The 19,455-nt window shown below is 32.6% G+C and overlaps 2 protein-coding genes across 3 annotated transcripts; both read left to right on the top strand.

Annotated features, from left to right (window-relative positions):
- The first annotated feature begins 241 nt into the window (after positions 1-241).
- Positions 242-6,972, top strand: LOC112126859. Its single transcript, XM_024226735.1, has 7 exons — positions 242-442; positions 774-869; positions 1,044-1,223; positions 1,657-1,719; positions 3,374-3,626; positions 4,954-5,140; positions 5,298-6,972. Exons 1-7 carry the CDS (start codon positions 323-325, stop codon positions 6,793-6,795), a joined length of 2,397 nt encoding a protein of 798 aa, XP_024082503.1. The 5' UTR covers positions 242-322; the 3' UTR covers positions 6,796-6,972.
- A 610-nt stretch (positions 6,973-7,582) lies between these two features.
- On the top strand, positions 7,583-18,913 carry LOC106663380. 2 transcript variants are annotated; one of them, XM_024226736.1, is made up of 7 exons: positions 7,583-8,090; positions 10,070-10,165; positions 10,471-10,650; positions 13,938-14,000; positions 14,294-14,546; positions 15,851-16,040; positions 17,623-18,913. In XM_024226736.1, exons 2-7 carry the CDS (start codon positions 10,145-10,147, stop codon positions 18,890-18,892), a joined length of 1,977 nt encoding a protein of 658 aa, XP_024082504.1. In that variant the 5' UTR covers positions 7,583-8,090; positions 10,070-10,144; the 3' UTR covers positions 18,893-18,913. The 2 variants fall into 2 exon arrangements, with proteins under 2 accessions (XP_024082504.1, XP_014243677.1); XM_014388191.2 differs by lacking the exon at positions 7,583-8,090 and adding an exon at positions 9,033-9,217.
- Positions 18,914-19,455: the final 542 nt, after the last annotated feature.

Here is a 19,455-nt window from a genome sequence, read left to right as displayed (position 1 = left end):
TTAAAATTCTACACAAAGAAAAAATCTCACAAAAAAATTGTAAGTAAAATTTTCATATGAATTACTTTATAAATGTTATTTCATTAACACAATAACTTCAAAATAGTTAAAAAGGATACTTCTACTACACACTTCATTTTCTTTTTTTCACAAAGAACTACCTTGCAATTAGGCAAAGTTGATTCAACAATTAATTTTTGTTTTTATGTATAACTGTCAGTAGTTAGTTGCCATAGTAATATTAGTAGTAGTTTTAACTTGGAAGTCAATTTTTGAAAATATAATTATTTGATGTAAAGTAAATTTTTTTAACAGTACTACCATGCAGAAAAAAAATGACAATAATAACATAGCCCATCTCATAAAAGACGAAGGAAATAAAATAATCATTCGAGGACTGGTACAAACAAAGGATGCATATAAGGTGTACCACCTAGCCAAAGTAAGTTTTCCTAGGCATATTTCAAATCTTAATCTGATCATCATCAACATTTTAAAACTATAAAAGATCTGTGAGTAAAAAATAAATTTAAAAAAAACTTCAACACACCGAATACAATCAAATAAATTATTGAAAAGAAAATTATCATTTTATAAGCACTTATTTTTTCCCATAATCCAACCATCATAAAGTGGATCCAAATTCAGGTGTTTCGAAAGAAACATGTTGGTAGATTATTTTAAAGTATTGGAATAAAGTCATCGAACATTCAAATATAGACAATAATTATAATGTATTAAATCCCTTTTTCTTTTCTTTTTTTAATTTACAGCAACTTCACAAATACATACCCAAAAAATTCACAGAACCTGATTTTAAATTGTATCCACTACCAGAATGGCTTCAGATGCGTGAAGAGCTAAGAAAAGTAAGAATCTTGTAGTTTACTATTAGTGTAATTTTCAAAATAGACGTGAGTTTTAATATAAAAAGTCCAATCAATTATATATGTTACCGTGTTAATTAAAAATTAAACAATATAAATATGATTAATTATTTTAAAAAAAGTTAAATAAGCTTTGTTGTCTACCTTTATTTCTAGCTAGTACGATATAGAAATGTTCATGATGACTATGCGGTATTTTTAAACGAGAGATGGATTGGCGAAGGGTATGAATTATTGGTAGCTATCCATCCTCACTGCATATTCTATCCAGATGTACATAAATTTGATGGCATTGACCAGCAAGACCAAATGCTGCTATACGGAGTCGATCCCAAGGTAAATGTTTCTTTAATGTCCAATAAATTATTCAATTTTTAAGGCAAATTGTTCTTTCGTTTATTCAATGAGAGGACAACATGATACAGCAGAACAGCAAGACATTTACATTAATGAGCAGAAATAAGTTACTTTTTTATCAAAAAATACTCACCATTCAATGCTAACTAATATTTATGAATCTAAATTTTCTTTTTTTCAAAAATTTATAAGAGATTTCTGGTCTGTGAGATGATGAACCTATAATTTGGTCGTTCCAATCATTTTGGTCTGCTTATCCTTGTTGTATTGGTCAAAATGCCTAAATGCGTCTGACAGACCAACCGAGTGAAATATTATTTTAATAAGATACATCTTGAGTTAATTATTCATGGTAAGAAAGACATTTTGATTTATCTAATACATAATACATTATTTATTATTTACATTTTAGAAATCATGCATTTACTTTGACTTAGCTGTTGATCATGTGAAAGTTGGACGTGTCATTTATGAGGTTTGTAGAAAAATTTTCATTTTTTTATGTTAATATGTAAATTGTAATATGTTTAATGTCTGCCAAGTCCTAAGAAGTAACATACAACCGATCAACGTGAATAGTACATTCTATAACAAATTAGCCAACTATCAGACATCCATTAAGGCTATTACCTCATTAGTAGTAAAGTCCAGAACTGCATGTGATTGCATCAAGGCCTTTTCAGACATTGGATAAAATTCAAAACGTAGGTTGAGGAGTGTCCGAGTGGATAGAAGTCACAATAGTTCAATTAGTTAGAGCAGCAGCATATTGAGCCGAAAGTCATGGGTTTGCGTCCCACTCGTGAAACTAGCTTTTTCATCTTGACCAAAACCTTAGATAAAAAGTATAATTAATATTGGATATTAAAAGATATTTAAAGTATACAATAGCAAAATTACCTTTGCTTGGGTACCAGAGTACACATGGCAGAGGGGCGATGAGGAGGCTGATAAATTCGCGAAGGAATGTGCGGTGAGGCTACTTATCAGCCCTGAATCCTTTTGTAGCATACTAAATTGCCCGAAACTTATATCTGTGATACAATGAGTTAAGAACAAGTCCTCTGTTAAATGGGAATGCATTCCAGGCAAAGGCATATGAAAAAATTCATTAATTAAATGATCATCGCAGAAATTAACGACAAAACTACTAAAGCTAGGACCAGAATGGAAGTAGGATTGCTCTGACTCGATACTGCAGACTCCAGAGGCATATAGACTTGAAGAAACAGAAAAAGCCTGTGCAGATATTGCAGGCTGAGATTCCTACTCCAGGGAGAGGAAAAGCCAAGGCCTTTTAACAAAAATGGTAGCCATTAACTGCAACATGATAAAAAGCATAATGAAGAGCTCTACATAATAATGGAGATTGTACGATAAACAGACCATTATTGGACTTGTGAGTAAGATCTTAAGGGGTTGATTTATTTTAACAATTAGCCTTGCTTACACAACTGTTACTGATAACTGCAGTGTCCAGTCAGCAGTACTACTATCTAGTCCTAACATGTCCAAGTTTCAGAAGTTCTTCTGCCAATTCTGTGATGGCCATTTAATGAACTGTCCTAGAATACATTCCCATCGAATCTAGAACTTATTTTTAACCCGTTGTTTTAAGCAATTTGGTACGCAAAAGAGTTCAAGGCGGATAGGTGTCCTAATCAAATTTTCTTTAGTAATTTCATTGGCCTTTTTGTTGCCCTTCTGCCTGGTACCTTAACAAAGTAATTTTTATATTTTCCCCGATGTATGACAAGGCCTCAACATCCCCACCATAGTTTTAATTGTATTTTTCCAAATAACGGTGAAGGGGGAAAAGCTATTTCTCTGTAAAGCACAAAACCAAAAAGTTCCAGAATAGAATTGTTTTGGTTAAATGTTGTATACTACTTTCGTGATACTAAGATTATATTAAAAATAAAAATCGTGGACAAAATTGAATCCTGGTTATGTAACCTAAACCATACCTAACTCTAATGAAAATCTAACCTTAATCCATTCTAACCTAACCCTACCCCTAACTCTCCTAACCCAACACATTCCATATTTTAAAACTACTAGACTACCGCTAAGTTTAAAAATCACATCATCGTTTATAATACAATGTGAAAATGACCTTTTGTTTTCAGATATACACAGACATCATGCCTAAAGTAACAGAAAGGTTCATGCAGTTGTGTCAAAATAAACCAACTGATCTTCGCGAAAAGCAAAAAGTAAAATACACCGTATCTGAAGAGTCTAAAGTAGATGAAAAATATGTCGAAGAAATATTCAACGCCGATGATCGTATAGTGTTTAGGAAGGAGACTGAAGAATACTTAACTTATGTAGACACAGAAATAACAAGGCTTTTATCGCCAAGTTTTTTCCAGTCAGGAAGTTAGTATTAATTATTAGATTATAAAGAGTGAATTGTTATATTGGTCAAAAAACATTTTTTTGGGGGTGGGGCTATATTAACCAACATTAGCAACAAAGGTTTAATCTACTAATTACTAATCTACTAATAGATTTGTGTAGTTCAAGAAAGGTTTTCCCACGTACCATAGCCTTTTCCTAGCTATTGAAATGTTCTGTCATTAGTATTGGTCATCTGCTGCTTTTTGAAGGTGAGATTTAACTGGAGCATGTCCTGAAAATATGCCAGTTTTTAATTCCTTTCAGTTAAGTAGGATCTCCTCTTTCTACCATTGGGTTGTTTTCGAGTAGTCTTTTTGCCTGCCTCATGTCTGGTCTTTTCTCCCGGTATTGTTCACTAGTTACCCAAGATTCTGGTTCTATTTTAATGTGGCTATAGTATATTCCATTTTATGGATTTGGGCCTATGGTTCTTCCAAGGCTTCTTTTTTTTAGCAAGCATATCTGCCATCTCATTACTTGTTATGCATTCATGACCTGGAACCCACTGTAGTGTTATGCTATTGGGTTGTCCGGAAAATAATGCAGGATTTTAAGTTTTCATTAAAAAAAATCTATATAAAATATTCTGTTTACGTTTACAGGATTACTCATTTGTATGNTGGGAAATTATTTTGATTAAAGAACATTGCTTTAAAGTAACTAGTTTCTTTTTTTTTGTTTAATACCAAAATCCTGCATTATTTTCCGGACAACCCAATATTTGAAGATCCCAGTTTTTAGGATATTAAGGCAGTTCAAGACAAGTTTTGAGGTAATCTTGTAGGCCTTTAGAGCTGCCTGACTGTCCGAAAGGATAATTACAGTTGTACCTTTGAGATGTTTTTGATTTATTTCATGTGCTCAGGTTTCTATGGCTATGTGGGCCTTGAGGTGCTTAGTTAGGCCCTTTATGCCCATGCCCGTACTGTAACCTGTTGAGCTGTCCGTAGAATGCTCCAAGTTTAACTTCTCTTGCTATGAGACTGGAAAATTGATTCCAATCAGTTCTGGAAATCTTTACATCAATTTTTTGTTAATACATCAATTTTCATTTGTTTAAACATTGAGTAAATGAAAAGAATCGATTGATCAAAGAAAATTGTATTGTGAAATTCAAATAGTGTTGCCACTGAGTTTAAATTGTAATTATTCTTAGATTAATAATTTATTTTTAATGAAACATCTCCCTTGTAATTGTTGCTTCTTCATTGATATTGAAATATTATCACATTGAAAACATAATATTGTATAAACATAACAGAATTTTCATTTTTTGTTTAAAAGATATCTACATTTCTTTTTTTAGAAATAAAGGGGCTCGATGAATGGTATACTGAAAATTTGGAACTAGAAGCTTCCCATGAAGAGTTTGGAAATATTTCTTTGATGTCTAAGAAAACCAAAAAAAAAAATCATCGAATCCTCAGTACAAGCCAATTCATTATTTCACTTAAGCCAAACCAATGGATGAATAAATATTTTAGATGCATTGGGTAAAAAAACAGATGTTTTATATCTTTTACCTGATATCGTTTTACATTTTAAAATGTAATAAAGATATAAATAATAATGGTGTACCATAAAACTAAATGTCTAGTGCTTTTTTTATTATAAAATTGGAAAAATTAATAATTATACTGCTTGTTTCAGGCGAATTATTCATGGTCACTATGTTTTAAATGTAATCAAGGATATTCCAACAACCAAAGAAGCTCCTGACAAACTTATTACAATAATTGATTGTGGTGTATTATATACTCCTGAGAAAGCAGAAGTAGAATCAGATGTTGAAGAAGAACAACAAGAGCCAATTGACGAGGATGACAAAATGTTAAAAGAGTATGAAGATTTAGTTAACCTTTATTATGCCGAATTGTGTGAAATTCAAGGTTTGATGAATGACAAAGTAGTACAAAAAGAAATTTTGTATTGCTACAACATGCAGGAATGTGATGAGTACAGTGTTGGTAATGAATCTGATACAGACTCTGAATTGATGCTTTATGATCAAATGGAAGCACTCGATCAAGACAATCCGTTAAAAGTGAGATATAGTTTAAACGTGCATAAAACAATTTTGGTAGTGGAAGAATTGGGACACAAATTGTATGAGTATATGCGACCTACTTTATTAGAAAGATTACTTCCGGAAGAAATCCATCTGAAAGAAACACCTACATATGAAGGACATGACTTTATGCTTGAATGTGAATTGGCATCTGAGAGTTCAGAAGAATGGCTTGAATTTTCTGACGGGGAAATTACAGAAGAAGAAAAAGCGATGGATACCGTTACTGAAATCGAGATTGAAACTTTAGAATTCGATGAACAGCCTGGAGAATGGATAGCTGAAGAATTCGGTAGCATTGAGCATGTCAGCCTTGAAAGCAACATTAGTGTTTCTTCCTCGACTGGATCAGAACAATTACAAACTACCTTACAACAATCAGATAGCAGTGAATCATCATTATCTGCAAGTGCTGGATCTGTATCAATTAAAGATGAGAAATTAGAAAGTACTGAATTAAGTGAACATGAAGAGGCTTTGGAATTTACTCAAGACGAGTCCTATCACTCTGATAAGAAAGAACCTGAAAGGATAGTTATCGATGAAGAAGATGAATTGCCTGACTATGTAACACCGATTTACCTGTTAGAACAAAAACAGGACAAAAATAAAATACCTAGACAAATATTGGAATATATATTTAAATGTGTGTACAAACATCGCAAACACGTTACATTGGATGAAGAAACTATAAGTATAATGCAGACAGCATCCTTTAAATCTAAACTAGCAACGCTTCCATCGGAAATTCTTTTCAACATAGCAAGGAAGATGGATGGCATCGAAATGGAGTTAGCAGAAATGGAACGTACAGTTAAAACTGAAGAGGAAAGGAAAAAATACAATGATGTCATTTCAAATGCAGTCGTGGAATTTACAACTAACATGATAGAATTTTTGTTACATGAAGTTATTGACAATGCGGTCATTAATCCGGATAAAACCGACGAAGAAGAGGTAGAAGAAATATTGCCAGAATCACCAATTTATGAGGAAGAAGCAACATCATTAGATTCTGCGAGTGTTAATGATGAGGACACATTTAATGCATTCAATGATGATTTACTTTTCCAAATATAGACAATTTGCCATAAATATTCAACCCAAGCCTTCAAAAAAAGGTTAGCTCAATTTGAAAAAGTACAATAAAGTGCAATGAAAGACTGAAATTTTGTGATTTTTCCTAAGTAAAACCATTTTATGGCTTATTGTAAACAAAGATGAGGCAATATTAAAGCAGAACGACTTGATATTAAAGTTTGTTTATTTTAGATAAAATTAAAAATGTTATATAGATAAATATTATTGAGCAAGCTGGATTTTAAAATAATAATGTTACATGACTTTGACTTTTTGACTCAACACTTCGAACTGAAACAGCAAACTATCCCTATTATTACAGATTACTGAAAATCTGTTAGGTTCCAATGTATGGTCGATTATGGTACCAATTATGCTGCCTAAATATAAAAAACTTGACATTTATATATTTTATCATGAAAATAAGTTAAACTTATGAGTGACTAACATTAATTCATATTTTACTTCATTATAACAAGAAACGATGTATTATTCAGTGTAAACACACAAAAATGGATAGACAATCTGAATATAAATTTAAATGATTAAGACCATGGACAAAAATTAATTTATATAAAATAATCTTGAGAGGGTTCCTCTTGAGCTCTTGAGGGCTGCTGTTACCTATACTTGTTATTTTTCTATTTTGTTTGACGGGTTTGGTGTTCCTACCAACAAACCTAGAATGGAAATAACCAAAGTTTTACAAATTTATTGTTAAAACAAATTATAAAAATTATTTTTCTTATGTACATTTTTCAATGTCGTTGAGATGTATTAGAGTTTTTGAATCTGTAAGCAATTTGTCCATCAATGGAATCGGTCTAGATGAAAAACCTGCACTTCGCACTCAGCTATTTTCTCCACTTCATAGAACAACATTGAATTATTGATATGTCACCTAACCCTAACCCTAGGATACATCTATTATATCCTTTATAACTCTTCTTTTGTTAGGAAAAGAATAAATCAATGCAGCATGTAAGCAATTCAATTCAGTGCTGACTGACCGGGGAATATTGTCCAACTTTCTCCTGTCGTTTGAAGACGCAGCACTTTTTATAGGTTAATACAACTTTTGACAGGGCATGGCAGTACCTCATCACTTCAACATCAGCCCAGACACGGCTTGTTCTTGCAATCAGGCACTGGTTCAAACTTCGCACCATCTTCTTCTAGACTGCAAGAGCATCACCTAGCTTTCATTTGCTGTAGCACATAACGACCCAGGAACAACTTTGGTCCCCCACAAAATTGTACCCTGTTGGATCTGAAGTGCCGCCATTCTTTATCAAGTTAGTACTTGGTATATTTTAAAAATTAAATGCATAATGCAGAAATTAACTATTAAAAGGGTCATTTACTGGGTCTGTCTCTACTCCCTGTGCCGGTTCAACTGAGTTCACCAACTTGAAGACCCATCATCAACTATTAAAACTGTGTTAAAATAATATTATTATTGCAATTAATATTATGCATAATAAAAAAATAGTCCAAACGTCTTGTGATTTGTAGAAATGTTGTCCAATCTGTAATTAAGCGCTTTATTTACTTAAAAATGTAATACTCAATGTTGTCAGGACCATGATGTATGATTTATATATTTAAAAAATTCTAACCATTCCTAACCTAACCCAACTCTACCTAACCTAACAACACAGCCCATACATTCTCTTAAGTAATGTGAAATAGATGATGGGGCAAATAGTTAAATAGTTCAACCCAAAAACATATCCGTGTTAATATGAAAAAAGTGTAAACATTCATGAAACTATCAATACAATTTTCTTGGGAATCAAAATGCATTCAATTAAACTATTTTTATAGATGCTAATTATGGCTTGTTATATTTTGTTTTTTCTTTCAAACAGCCAATGTCATGGGTGTGTATGGCTCTAAACGTTAATATTTTGTAACTGACAATGTACTTTGTTGTGATATATTTTCTTATTTATCCCTATAGACACTACAGTTTTTTACCAAAAGACCTTACAAGTAACGTTTAAGAAAAAATAACAAATGTTGGAAACATGCATGTTTTCTTCGGTGATATTTATTTAGCGTGTGAACTATGAAAGACTCAAATTTATAGTTTTATATTTGTTGTAAATATTGTTATTGTACTACTAAACATTTTAAAGAGGAAATTTAAAAAAGTTAAAATAAACATCACTTATTAACAAGCAATAAATAAATATGTACGGACAGGGACATGGACATAAACATTTTCATATTGCGGTTACCATAGTAATTATTGTGTAGTATGTAGTAGTCTCAAAATTTTTGAATTGTCAAATTCTAGTATTATACTGTTATGTTCCAAAAAAATGCTTGGGACATTTTCAAAAAGACTGGAAATACAATTTCGATTAATGGGCATGAACAATCTCAAAAAGCATTTAGGGCTTTTAAAATAGCTAAGGTAACATTTGTTAAAATCTTTTTAAAAAAAATCAGTGTAAAACCAACAATAAAAAATAATTGTTGCTATTAGAAGCTAAGTTAATATGAAAACAAATACATTTTGACTTAATTGCATCAAGCATATGTTAACCCAGTAGCTAATATCTTCATTGTTAAATTATTGTAAACATTAGATAAATCCACATAAAGATCCTACATATTGTATGTATTCCAAAATGTAACTATTATTGTGTATTAAAAGTTTGAATAGTAAGAGTACAAAAAAAAGTAACAACAATTAATGAAAATATCTAAGTTTTTCAATTTTCCATTAACAGCAATTAGTAGTTTAAATAAGATTGAAATTAGATGGTTTACTTATCACCTAAATGTTCTTGGTGATGAACCTATAATTTGATCATTACCACTCATCTTGGTCTGCTTCTCCTTGCTGTTTTGGCCTGCTGGTTGGACACACTGAAAATGGAAAATGCCAAAAGTGGTCTGACAACTTAGTGAGGATAGGCAAATCAGACTTAGTTGTTAACAATTAATTGTTTTATTATTTTTTTACACATTCAAGATCCTGGGAGAGGAAAAGCCAGAGCCTGAAGGATACACATGGAAGCCCTTGAAAAAGATTTGGGGTCTGGTAAAAAGCCTCAACCTTAGCGAAGAGCTTTAGATTTAAAAAAAAAGTGGAGATGCACAATAAACCAATGGTGCATAGGCCGGCTCCTATATAATTTAATCTAATCTACACTATTTTTCTGAAAAATATTAAAAAATTGATTGATTTATATAATAAAAAATCAATAATTGATGATTGAACACAATTTGTACTGATACTAATAAAGATCTTTTTTTTTAGCAACTAAACAAATATTTTCCACAAAAATTTGTTCGCCCAACATTGAAGTTGTATCCATTGAATGAATGGTCAGAAATGATATGGAAGCTTAAGAGAGTAAGAATTTACCATATAATAAACTATATATATACAAAATTGTGTTATGAAAATGAATGCTGAACCCATTTTTTCAATCATTATCAAAGACTAAATTGCAAAATTGGAGCACAACTGTTGTTTAAAAGATTTTTTAACTATTGCTTCTTTTGACAATTGGAATTTTATTGCGGTATAAATAAATCATTGCATTGATTTGTCTGTTAAAAAATCATTTTATGTTAAATTTTATTAAGGGATTAAATTTATTTCCAATATTTATTGCTTCTATCTTTTGAATTTTTTTGTTTTATTTTAATTTCCAGGATGTTCGATGTGGCAGAGTTCATAATGATGTCGCTGTCTATCTTAATAAAAAATTTGTAGGAGACGAGTATGGCCTCCTTTTAGAAATCCAACCACACCGTATCTTCTATCCACTAATCCATCAATTTGATGACACAACAGCAGAAGAACTTATGTTACTATATGGAGTGGGACCTGGGGTAAGTGTTTTTTTTTCTTTAAGTATACTTCAAAATTATGGCTTAAGGACCTTTTCATTTATAATTAAAATCCAAACCTGTATTTGTAAAAAAAATTTTGTTTTGGTTATTGCGTAAAATTCTGTTTTCTGTCATGAGCATTGCATCTCCTTCAAAAACACAAATCAAATCTGTATTATATTGATATGAAGCACAAATTAATTTCAAACCTGTCAAAATATATGTAATAAAATATGAAGCTGATTTTATTGAAGTCAAAATTAATTGGATAAATTAGAGAGGTTGCCTTAGAAACTATTTCATTCACTTGGCTACACATTTTCAGATAATCTTTCTTGTGGTGTTGCCCATTGTTAAAAACAAAACCTCTGATCCCTTCTAAATAATAACTGAGTTGTGACTTGGGTGCCAAGGCAAAACAAAGAATCAATTGTGATGAAAAAGGATAAACTTGCTAAATAACTGTTGATGAGATTTGTAGTACCAAAGACTGCAATAGATGGAAACAGATTTGCTTAAAATTATATAAAATTGAAACAGAATACACAAAAATGGATGGTTCAATTTAGTAGAAAGCTTTAACCAAACAACATATTCCTTACTAAGCTGTCTCACTACTCTCATTCATCGTTGGTGGTCACAACAGTTAGAGCAGACACAGTAACTTATATCTATAAGAGTCCAGGGTTAGATTCTCAACAGCCCTGAATTCAATTCAAAATTAATTCCAATTGGCTTTTTTACAGTAGAAAAACACCAGAGTAGTAAAGCACTCTCACTCTTTCCCCCCTCTTCATATGGAGTTTTGGGGACCACAGTGGCTGGTGGTTAGGGCATCTAACTCATATTTGCCACACTAGAGGTCCTGGGTTCGAATCCCGGCATAGCCCATGGATTTTTAATCGTGAATAACATGGAGAAAGTACTGTAAAGTGGCAAACCCCTTGTCCCAAATACTACTCGGACATTAAGCCCTCCTCTATGACAAGAATTATTTTACAAATAACTTTATATATAATAAAGTATAAGTACGAGTCCTAGATTCATACGTTTAGCACTTAAACTTTCATTTTGTGCTGATCATCTAATGAATTTCTTGGCAGATATGTGTTTTTTAATGTAGTAAATAATTCTTCTCAGAGATATAATATCAAGATTTGCATGATTCAAGAATGATTTTCCCAGGCACCATAGGACATGTTCAGTCATTTCTTTCTCGCTTTCTCCTATTGAGATGTTTTTGGAGTAGTCTTTTAGCTTGCCTCATGACTTGCCTTTTCTCACAGTATTTGTTGTGTTCGTTAGTTACCCATGATTCCAGTTCTCTTTTAAGGTGGCCAAAGGTCATTCCACAATTGGATTTGGCCCTATGGGTAGTACCAAGGGTCCTTTTTAAGCAATGCTGCCTCATTACCTGTAATTCTCTTCTGACCTGGGACCCACTGTAATGCTAGGTTAGGTGTTTTTTGTTTATTTCAAGTGCACAGGTTTCTATGGCTAGCAGTTCAGCTTGAAAGATAGTTGTGATGAGGCCAAGATTTACATGGTGCTCAAAGTTTAGGGTCTCTTTATGCCAGTGCCCATAGAGTTTCCCATCTTTTTGCCACCCGTATAACATAGAAAGGACTCCAGGTTTGACTACTTTTCCTTTATATTTCTTGGATTTCTTTTCAGGAACTAGTCAACATCAAACTCATTTTCTTTGATGGTTGTCTAGTTCCTGAAAAGAAACACAAGAAATATAAATCGTCAACAACCGGAAAAGAAGAGTAAAAAATATAATTGCTATAAAAAATGTAATTGCTTTATATTTCCAGTCAGCTCTCCTTTCAATAATTATTTTGTAAGATTTTTCAAAGGTCTCATATTTTCTCTGATAAGTCAGCAATAGTTTTAACCAACTTTTATATTAGTTTTATCAAAGATTTTGGTGGCTTTCACTCAGCTCTCGCTCAGTATGAACAATTAGAATATTCATATAACTGCTCCTTTAACACTGACATTTAAATGAACATAAGATCTATAGGAATGAGCCTATCTGTAGACTTTGGGGTGTATTGAAACAAACCACTGACTTAAAACCCAAATCAGAACTCCTTAGTACATGAATTAGTGCCGTAGACAAAAATGTATGATGGAAATCTAGTGGCACAATAATCTAAAATGACTGCTCAAGGTTAAGGTTAAAAGAAGTCAGCTTTTTTACAACCTTGGACCAGTGCGATCAGGCTATTGTTCAATGATTGCTCAGGTTGTCACCGAACCCAGAAATCGGCCAACAATTCTATTTCATAAATTAATAGTAATTTATTTATTGATTTTTTATTCAATTGTGCACATATATGCAGCATCAAAACTACAGTTTTTTGGTTGTCAGGGATTAGATCTCGGTCTTATCCATACAACTGCTGAAGGTTAGGCTCAAGCTACAACAAGGTCATTTCAACCCCCATTTTAACCTAAATACACCCTCCAAAATACAGTCTTTTTATTTGCAAATCATTCATTCAAGTACTCAACATTCCTCAATCGCCCTTTACTCATATACAACTACCTACCTATCTACCTACACTCACGCTTATAAATACATTCTTACAAAACAGTTAACACAGTACATCACCACAATAATTGCCTGCAATAAAAAAATCTAAATGTATGGAAATACTAGTTTCCTTAAAAAATCAGAATGGAGGACTCAGATTTGTTGTACTTGAGTACAATTCTCATATCGAGTGGCATTCCTGCTCGCTGTATATAAGGAGCCAAGGAATGACACCCTTCAATTAAGTGGTACACGAGCAGTAAGTGTCCATGTGTCCACATATGGCCGATCTTTCTTCTGCAATTTAGTCTCTCTGGGTAACACCTATCAACCATGCAATTGACACACAACAGCTTCTCAGATGAACATCGAGGTATAAAGTCTGAAGGTTTAGCAGGCTCGTCTGCACATTTGTTTTCAGACAACTACCTATTTTCCAAGATGCTCTAACTCATTGTGTCTTTCAAGCAAAAGCACATCAGTATTTACTGAGAATTTGCCCCTTAGAGCCCACCATGCACTCAGGGAGTCAGTGAATCTGATTTTAATGGCTTGCCAGACCACATACAGCTCAGCCATCTAGAAATGGCACCCTGGGAAATAAGAGGCATACAAATCCTAATGACTTCTCCACCTTTCTATTTTTAATATAAACTAGCCAATTCTGCTGAATCATAGGTATTGACCAAATCTGTGTTATAAACTTTTCTATAAATATTTGCTAATTGTTTTTGTTTCTTTTTAGAAATCATGTGTCTACTTCGATTTATCTTTTGGCAATGTGCTAATTGGGCGGGTCTATTTTGAGGTAATTTTATGTATTTATGCTTTTTTTTATGAAAATATACTCATAAATTAACACAATGTAGCAATATGTTAAATACAAGTCAAAGCCTTTGAATATGTAATTAATGAATTTTCTTTTAATTTAATGCAATTTGTTATCTTGCTAATCATCAGTCCTTTATGATACATGTGAGAAGATGGTTAGTAAATTCTTTGTCTTACATTTTTTAAATATACAAAGTAAATATTTAATATTACAATTAATATCTGCAATAGCTGGCTGTTTGTAATTTTTTTTTTTTAACCTAATTTTAGATTCATTCAGACATTATGCCTAATTTAACCAGACGATTTATCCAGCTCTGTAAGAATGAACGTTTCCATTTTCGCCATCAGTTGAATGGACGTTTTTCTAAATCGGAAGAAAGTTTATTTGATGAAAATTTGGCTTGGGACCCATCTCTTATTGAACAATCAAAAATGTTGGAAGGAGAGACTGTAAATTTATTATCTTACGCGGATACACAAATAATTAAATTTCTAACTCCCAATTTAATTTACGGAGGAAGTAAGTAAAATATAAACGATTAATTTTATACAATTTCAGTTTTATTTGTGCATGTGATACGAATAAGAATTAAATAAAGATAAATTATTCTTCAGTATCTAATATACTTTATTTTGTTTTTTCTTTTTGATACTGAGATGCAATAGTCGTTTATAGCAGTTATGTTGTCAGATTTATTTTTGGATCTTCATGATGAGCCTGTAGTTTGGTCATTTCTGATCACCCTGATTGACCTATCTCCCTATCTCTGCTGGATTTTGACATTTCAACTTCTGAAATGCTTCTGGCAGACCAAACTGAGTTTAAACAACTACTGTTGGGCATCTATTGCATATTAAAATTCCAGTTTCTTCGTGATACTTTAATTATTACTCGATAGATTAACTTAAGTATTTACAATTTAAAAAATGTAATACCTTTTCAAATTTGGTAAAGCCATTTTTTTTTCTCATTGGGGTCACTGGTGACAGAAGTCTCCCTTACTTCTTTCTTAAAGAACCTAACCTAACCTAACCTTACCTTATGTTAACTAACCATCCCTAACCTTAAAGAACTATCGTGGAATTAACTCTTCTTTATTTCCATATCTCAGAAAGTGCAATATTTTAAGGCAGTTGAACATTTTCCAATGTTCTTTTTTACTTATTTCCCTAGGCATTATAGTCAGCTTTCCTAGGTAGCTGTACCATTTGCAGGCTAATGCTTCACACTTCTGATATGTCTTCTGATTCATGGTAGACCCAGCACATTTCAGTTTTCCCATTTTTCAAATTAATAATTAAATGGGCAACGGCCAGTATAAATGTCTATTGTTTTTGTTAATTCCTGTCTGCTGAAAAAGATGTTTGTACCTGATGAATTCATCGAGTCATTTCTTTCTCTGTTGCTAGAGCATTCTTTGGGATGTGCTGATTTGCGGTCTACAGGGTGTGAGAGCTGCCTTCAATCCACTTGTGTCCTGGAAGACAGAGTTGCCTGAATGCATTTCCCAGGAGTTCTTGATATGCTAGATCTTCCCAGGCCACCTTTGAATTGGTAAAGCCATTTCTGTAACTTATTGTCTTGAAACAAATCTGCCATATCATTATTTTTATGGCCATAGCCCTTATTTCAATGCAAACAACTAACAACTTGTTTAGACTAGATTAAATCTTCTTTTTCCTCTATTATCATTGAAAAATTAAATCACAAAAGCTGTCTGATATAACTGATGCATCACAGAATACTTTAAATAAACTTAATTCAAAACTCTCTAGAAACAAAGAAAATGTTAAATTTATTTTTAATATACCAACTTCTTTTAGAAATAAAGAATATTAATGACGAATGGTTGGATGGAGAAATAGAGCCTGAAATATCCCATGAAGAGTTTGGAAATTTATCACTGAATATGAAAAGGACACGAATAAAGAGACAACAAAAAGTACATTCAAATCATTTTATCGTAACTCTTGTGCCTAACCCTTGGATGGACAAACACTACAGGTGCATAGGGTAATTGACTTTCCAAACATTTTATATAATTTACAAAAATATTTCAACCATTTTAATTAAAAAAATGTGCATTGACAAAAGATCAAAGTACTTATGAATTATTTTATTATTGTTAATCCTATTTAACCAAATTAATGCTGTATCACAAGGAGCATTCTTGATCCCATTCTGTTTTATACTGCTTACTTTGTTAAACAACACAACACCATCCTTACCACCTATATGAATAAAACTGCAATTCAGTCTTAACATGAATTCAAGCAACCTTGAAGAACACCTTGAGTTTATCAAAGATTGTCAAAGAAGTGGAAGAGAAGAGTGAATGTGGAAAAATGTACACAGTTGCATTGACATTGAAAAAACCGTCTTGCCCTCCTCTATACATCCATTCGTCAGATACTTAGAACTACGTATACAGGGTGAATTGCTACTCGTGCTACAAACTTCTCCAGTAGATTCTTCACCCTAAAATGAACAAAAAAGTTCATATTGTCCATGGTCNAGAATCGGACCATGGACAATATGAACTTTTTTGTTCATTTTAGGGTGAAGAATCTACTGGAGAAGTTTGTAGCACGAGTAGCAATTCACCCTGTATACTGCAGACTGACATGAAATCCCCACACAAGTCTTGAGAGACAAAAGACTTTCAGACAGAAATCTGTTTTGAACATCAAAACTCAATTAACTCTACAAGCAAATACTGCAACCACTCTGGACATTCAATCCTTCCAATCAAAAGTCCTTAGACTAATTATCAAAGCTCTCAATATATTACAAACTTCATAATCAACAACCTCAAAATTTCTTTTGTCAATGAAGTGATTCGACCCTCTTACAAAAGTTCCCCATTGTGATTTCAATCCATCCCAGCCCTACTGCCAGAATGTGGTGTTCTGCAAGGGAACATCCTTGGTCCCATTCTTTATTTGCTATACACTGCAGACTACTGATCAAGATACTGTACTCCTCCTATATGCAGGCAATACCATCAACCAGGGTATGTGACCACAATGGTTTAGGCGTTGACACAGCGATCATCACTGTATGTAAAGGTCCCGGGTCTGAATCCAGCAGCCCTGCATTCGAACCCGACATACGTACAAATTGTCTGTTTTAGTTCGACTAATTGGAACCCCCACAGTCGACTCGAAAGAATACAACTGCTGCACCACATTCGATCGCTCTTCCAAAAGTTCCACACTGAGCTTTTGATCCATCCTAACCCTACTCCCATTTACACCGACTAAGAGATTCACCTTAAATGATGATGGCATCAAGACCTCCTTAATCTCTCATATTGAATGCCAGCGTTGGCTGGTTTTTCTTAGCCTGTGTCCTCTGGGTAGATTACTGACAGTAGTATACTATAAACTTATTTTGCAGTTCAGTTTTACTACTTTACTAGTCAGTTTACTGCAACAATGATTTTTTTTCTAAATTCACCACGATTACAATACTACCAGTTCTTGGTTTAAAATTTGAAATATTGAGGAATTCTTTATTAGAATATTATTTTAAGTGTGAAATTAAATTTCAAAGGTTTTTCACGTTTTTATTTCAATAAATCTTATATTTTTAGGAGGGTAATTCATGGACACCATGTCTTAACTAAGTTAAAAGATACTCCAGCAATGGGAAATTCACCTCTTCATATTGTTACCATTATAGACTGTGGAGTACTGTATTCACCTATTTTACATACAGAAGGAGAGAACAAAGAAATTGAAATGGGCAAAAGAGAAAGTTTCGTAATGAAAGAGTATTCAACAGTTGTTACACACTATTGCGCTGAAATGAGTGAGGTCGAACAAACAGAAGATAGCACAAATGAAAGAAAAGAAATAGCATTTTTTAATATAGACACGGATGAAAATGTGTCCTGCCGTCAAGTTGATTCCCATACAGTGTTTTATGAAGAATCAGAAATCACAACTGCTGTGTACCCCGTAGAATATGAGTACATCGAGATGGAATGTGATCATTTGGAAAGTTTAGGTAGAAATGATCAATTTTGTAAAGCAATCGTATTACACCAAAAGTCAGAAGTTGATAGTCTTTCGTCTCTAGAAGACAGTAGTGATCAGGAAAGTTCCTCCGATTTAAATATTATTTCTAATACTTCTAGTTCATATGTCTCTAACAATGTTCACATAACTCATCTTGATGAAGAAATAACAGACACTGAGGACAATACGGACCTTGAAACAACTGACAATGACAAAGAAACCTTATCAGTTAGCGAAGAGAATGTTAATGACACTATGTATCTCAATGTTAATACTCCGTCTATTTCACCACGATTGAACCAGCCAAATCTCAGGAGAAGGATAATTGGCAAAGACATTCAAAAATCAATTGGTGTTGGCTCAAGTGAACCTGATATTTACTCAATATTTGATTACGAAGAAAGTTCCGATGTTAGCGAATTAAAACCACCTTATATCGCAAGGCCTATTAAGGATCCTCATTTAATGCCGAAAAAAGTGTTGGAATATATCTTTCACTGCGTATACAAACATCACAAGCATGTAAAATTAGATGAAAACATCATCACGATAATGCAGACTGACACATTTAAATCTGCGCTAGCGGCACTCCCTTCGCCTGTATTACGCAGCATAGCAAGAAAAATGGACGGGATTGCCGTTGAGTTAGCAGAAATGGAACGTTCGGTTAAAAATGAAGAACAAAGAAAAATACACGATGCTGTCATCGCTGATGGCGTACTTCAATTTACAAACAACATGGTCGAATTCATGGTGAATGAAATGATTGAAAGTATGATGCCAGCTAACAGGCGAAATCCAGAAAGTTTACATAAGAAACATAGGGAAAAAAAGACATTATAAAAAAAGAACTTCAAATAATTATCTTTTGGAATTTTTATTTTACTCTTACATTCATGAAATTTAATCAATATTTGTATCTATATTTATGATCGATATAGCAGAAGTTCACCCCTGAATTTAATTGCACAGTTTAATTAGTGAACAGAAATACAGTGAACACAGAAAAGATAGTTGAAATGTTTTCATTACGTAATTAAACTTAATTGTCATACATTTTTCAATATTTATCTATTTAACTTTCCGTCAAATACTTCAGTTTAAATTATTCGAAATTTTAATAAGTGGACGTTGTGCTGTTTGTTTTTGTTGTTTTTTCTGAACAATTACAATAACAATTAACTTCTTTTAATTGTATTAACATTTTTAAAGAAGAATGCCATATAACAAATATTAATGTTTTGGATGGAATAAACATGATAATCTGTATTTGGTTAAAAAGAATGTTGATAACTACCCCCCTCCATGAGCAGACGCAAAAAAAATTAACGTTGTTTAATTTTTTAACTATTATTATTTCCTAAGGTAATGTGATTTATAATCAATTTTATACTAATAAAAAAATA

Source organism: Cimex lectularius, unplaced genomic scaffold (assembly GCF_000648675.2).
Source record: "Cimex lectularius strain Harlan isolate CLEC.00 unplaced genomic scaffold, Clec_2.1 scaffold79, whole genome shotgun sequence".
Taxonomy (NCBI): Eukaryota; Metazoa; Arthropoda; class Insecta; order Hemiptera; family Cimicidae; genus Cimex; species Cimex lectularius.
This window is presented reverse-complemented; position numbering and strand designations above follow the sequence as displayed.

Coding starts and splice junctions, on each gene's coding strand:
- LOC106663380 (XM_014388191.2), top strand. CDS start 9,110: ATGTTCCAAAAAAATGCTTGGGACATTTTCAAAAAGACTGGAAATACA. Junction 9,218..10,069: donor GGGCTTTTAAAATAGCTAAG/GTAACATTTGTT, acceptor CTTTTTTTTTAG/CAACTAAACAAATATTTTCC. Junction 16,041..17,622: donor AAACACTACAGGTGCATAGG/GTAATTGACTTT, acceptor TTATATTTTTAG/GAGGGTAATTCATGGACACC.
- LOC112126859 (XM_024226735.1), top strand. CDS start 323: ATGCAGAAAAAAAATGACAATAATAACATAGCCCATCTCATAAAAGAC. Junction 870..1,043: donor TGCGTGAAGAGCTAAGAAAA/GTAAGAATCTTG, acceptor CTTTATTTCTAG/CTAGTACGATATAGAAATGT. Junction 3,627..4,953: donor AAGTTTTTTCCAGTCAGGAA/GTTAGTATTAAT, acceptor TTCTTTTTTTAG/AAATAAAGGGGCTCGATGAA.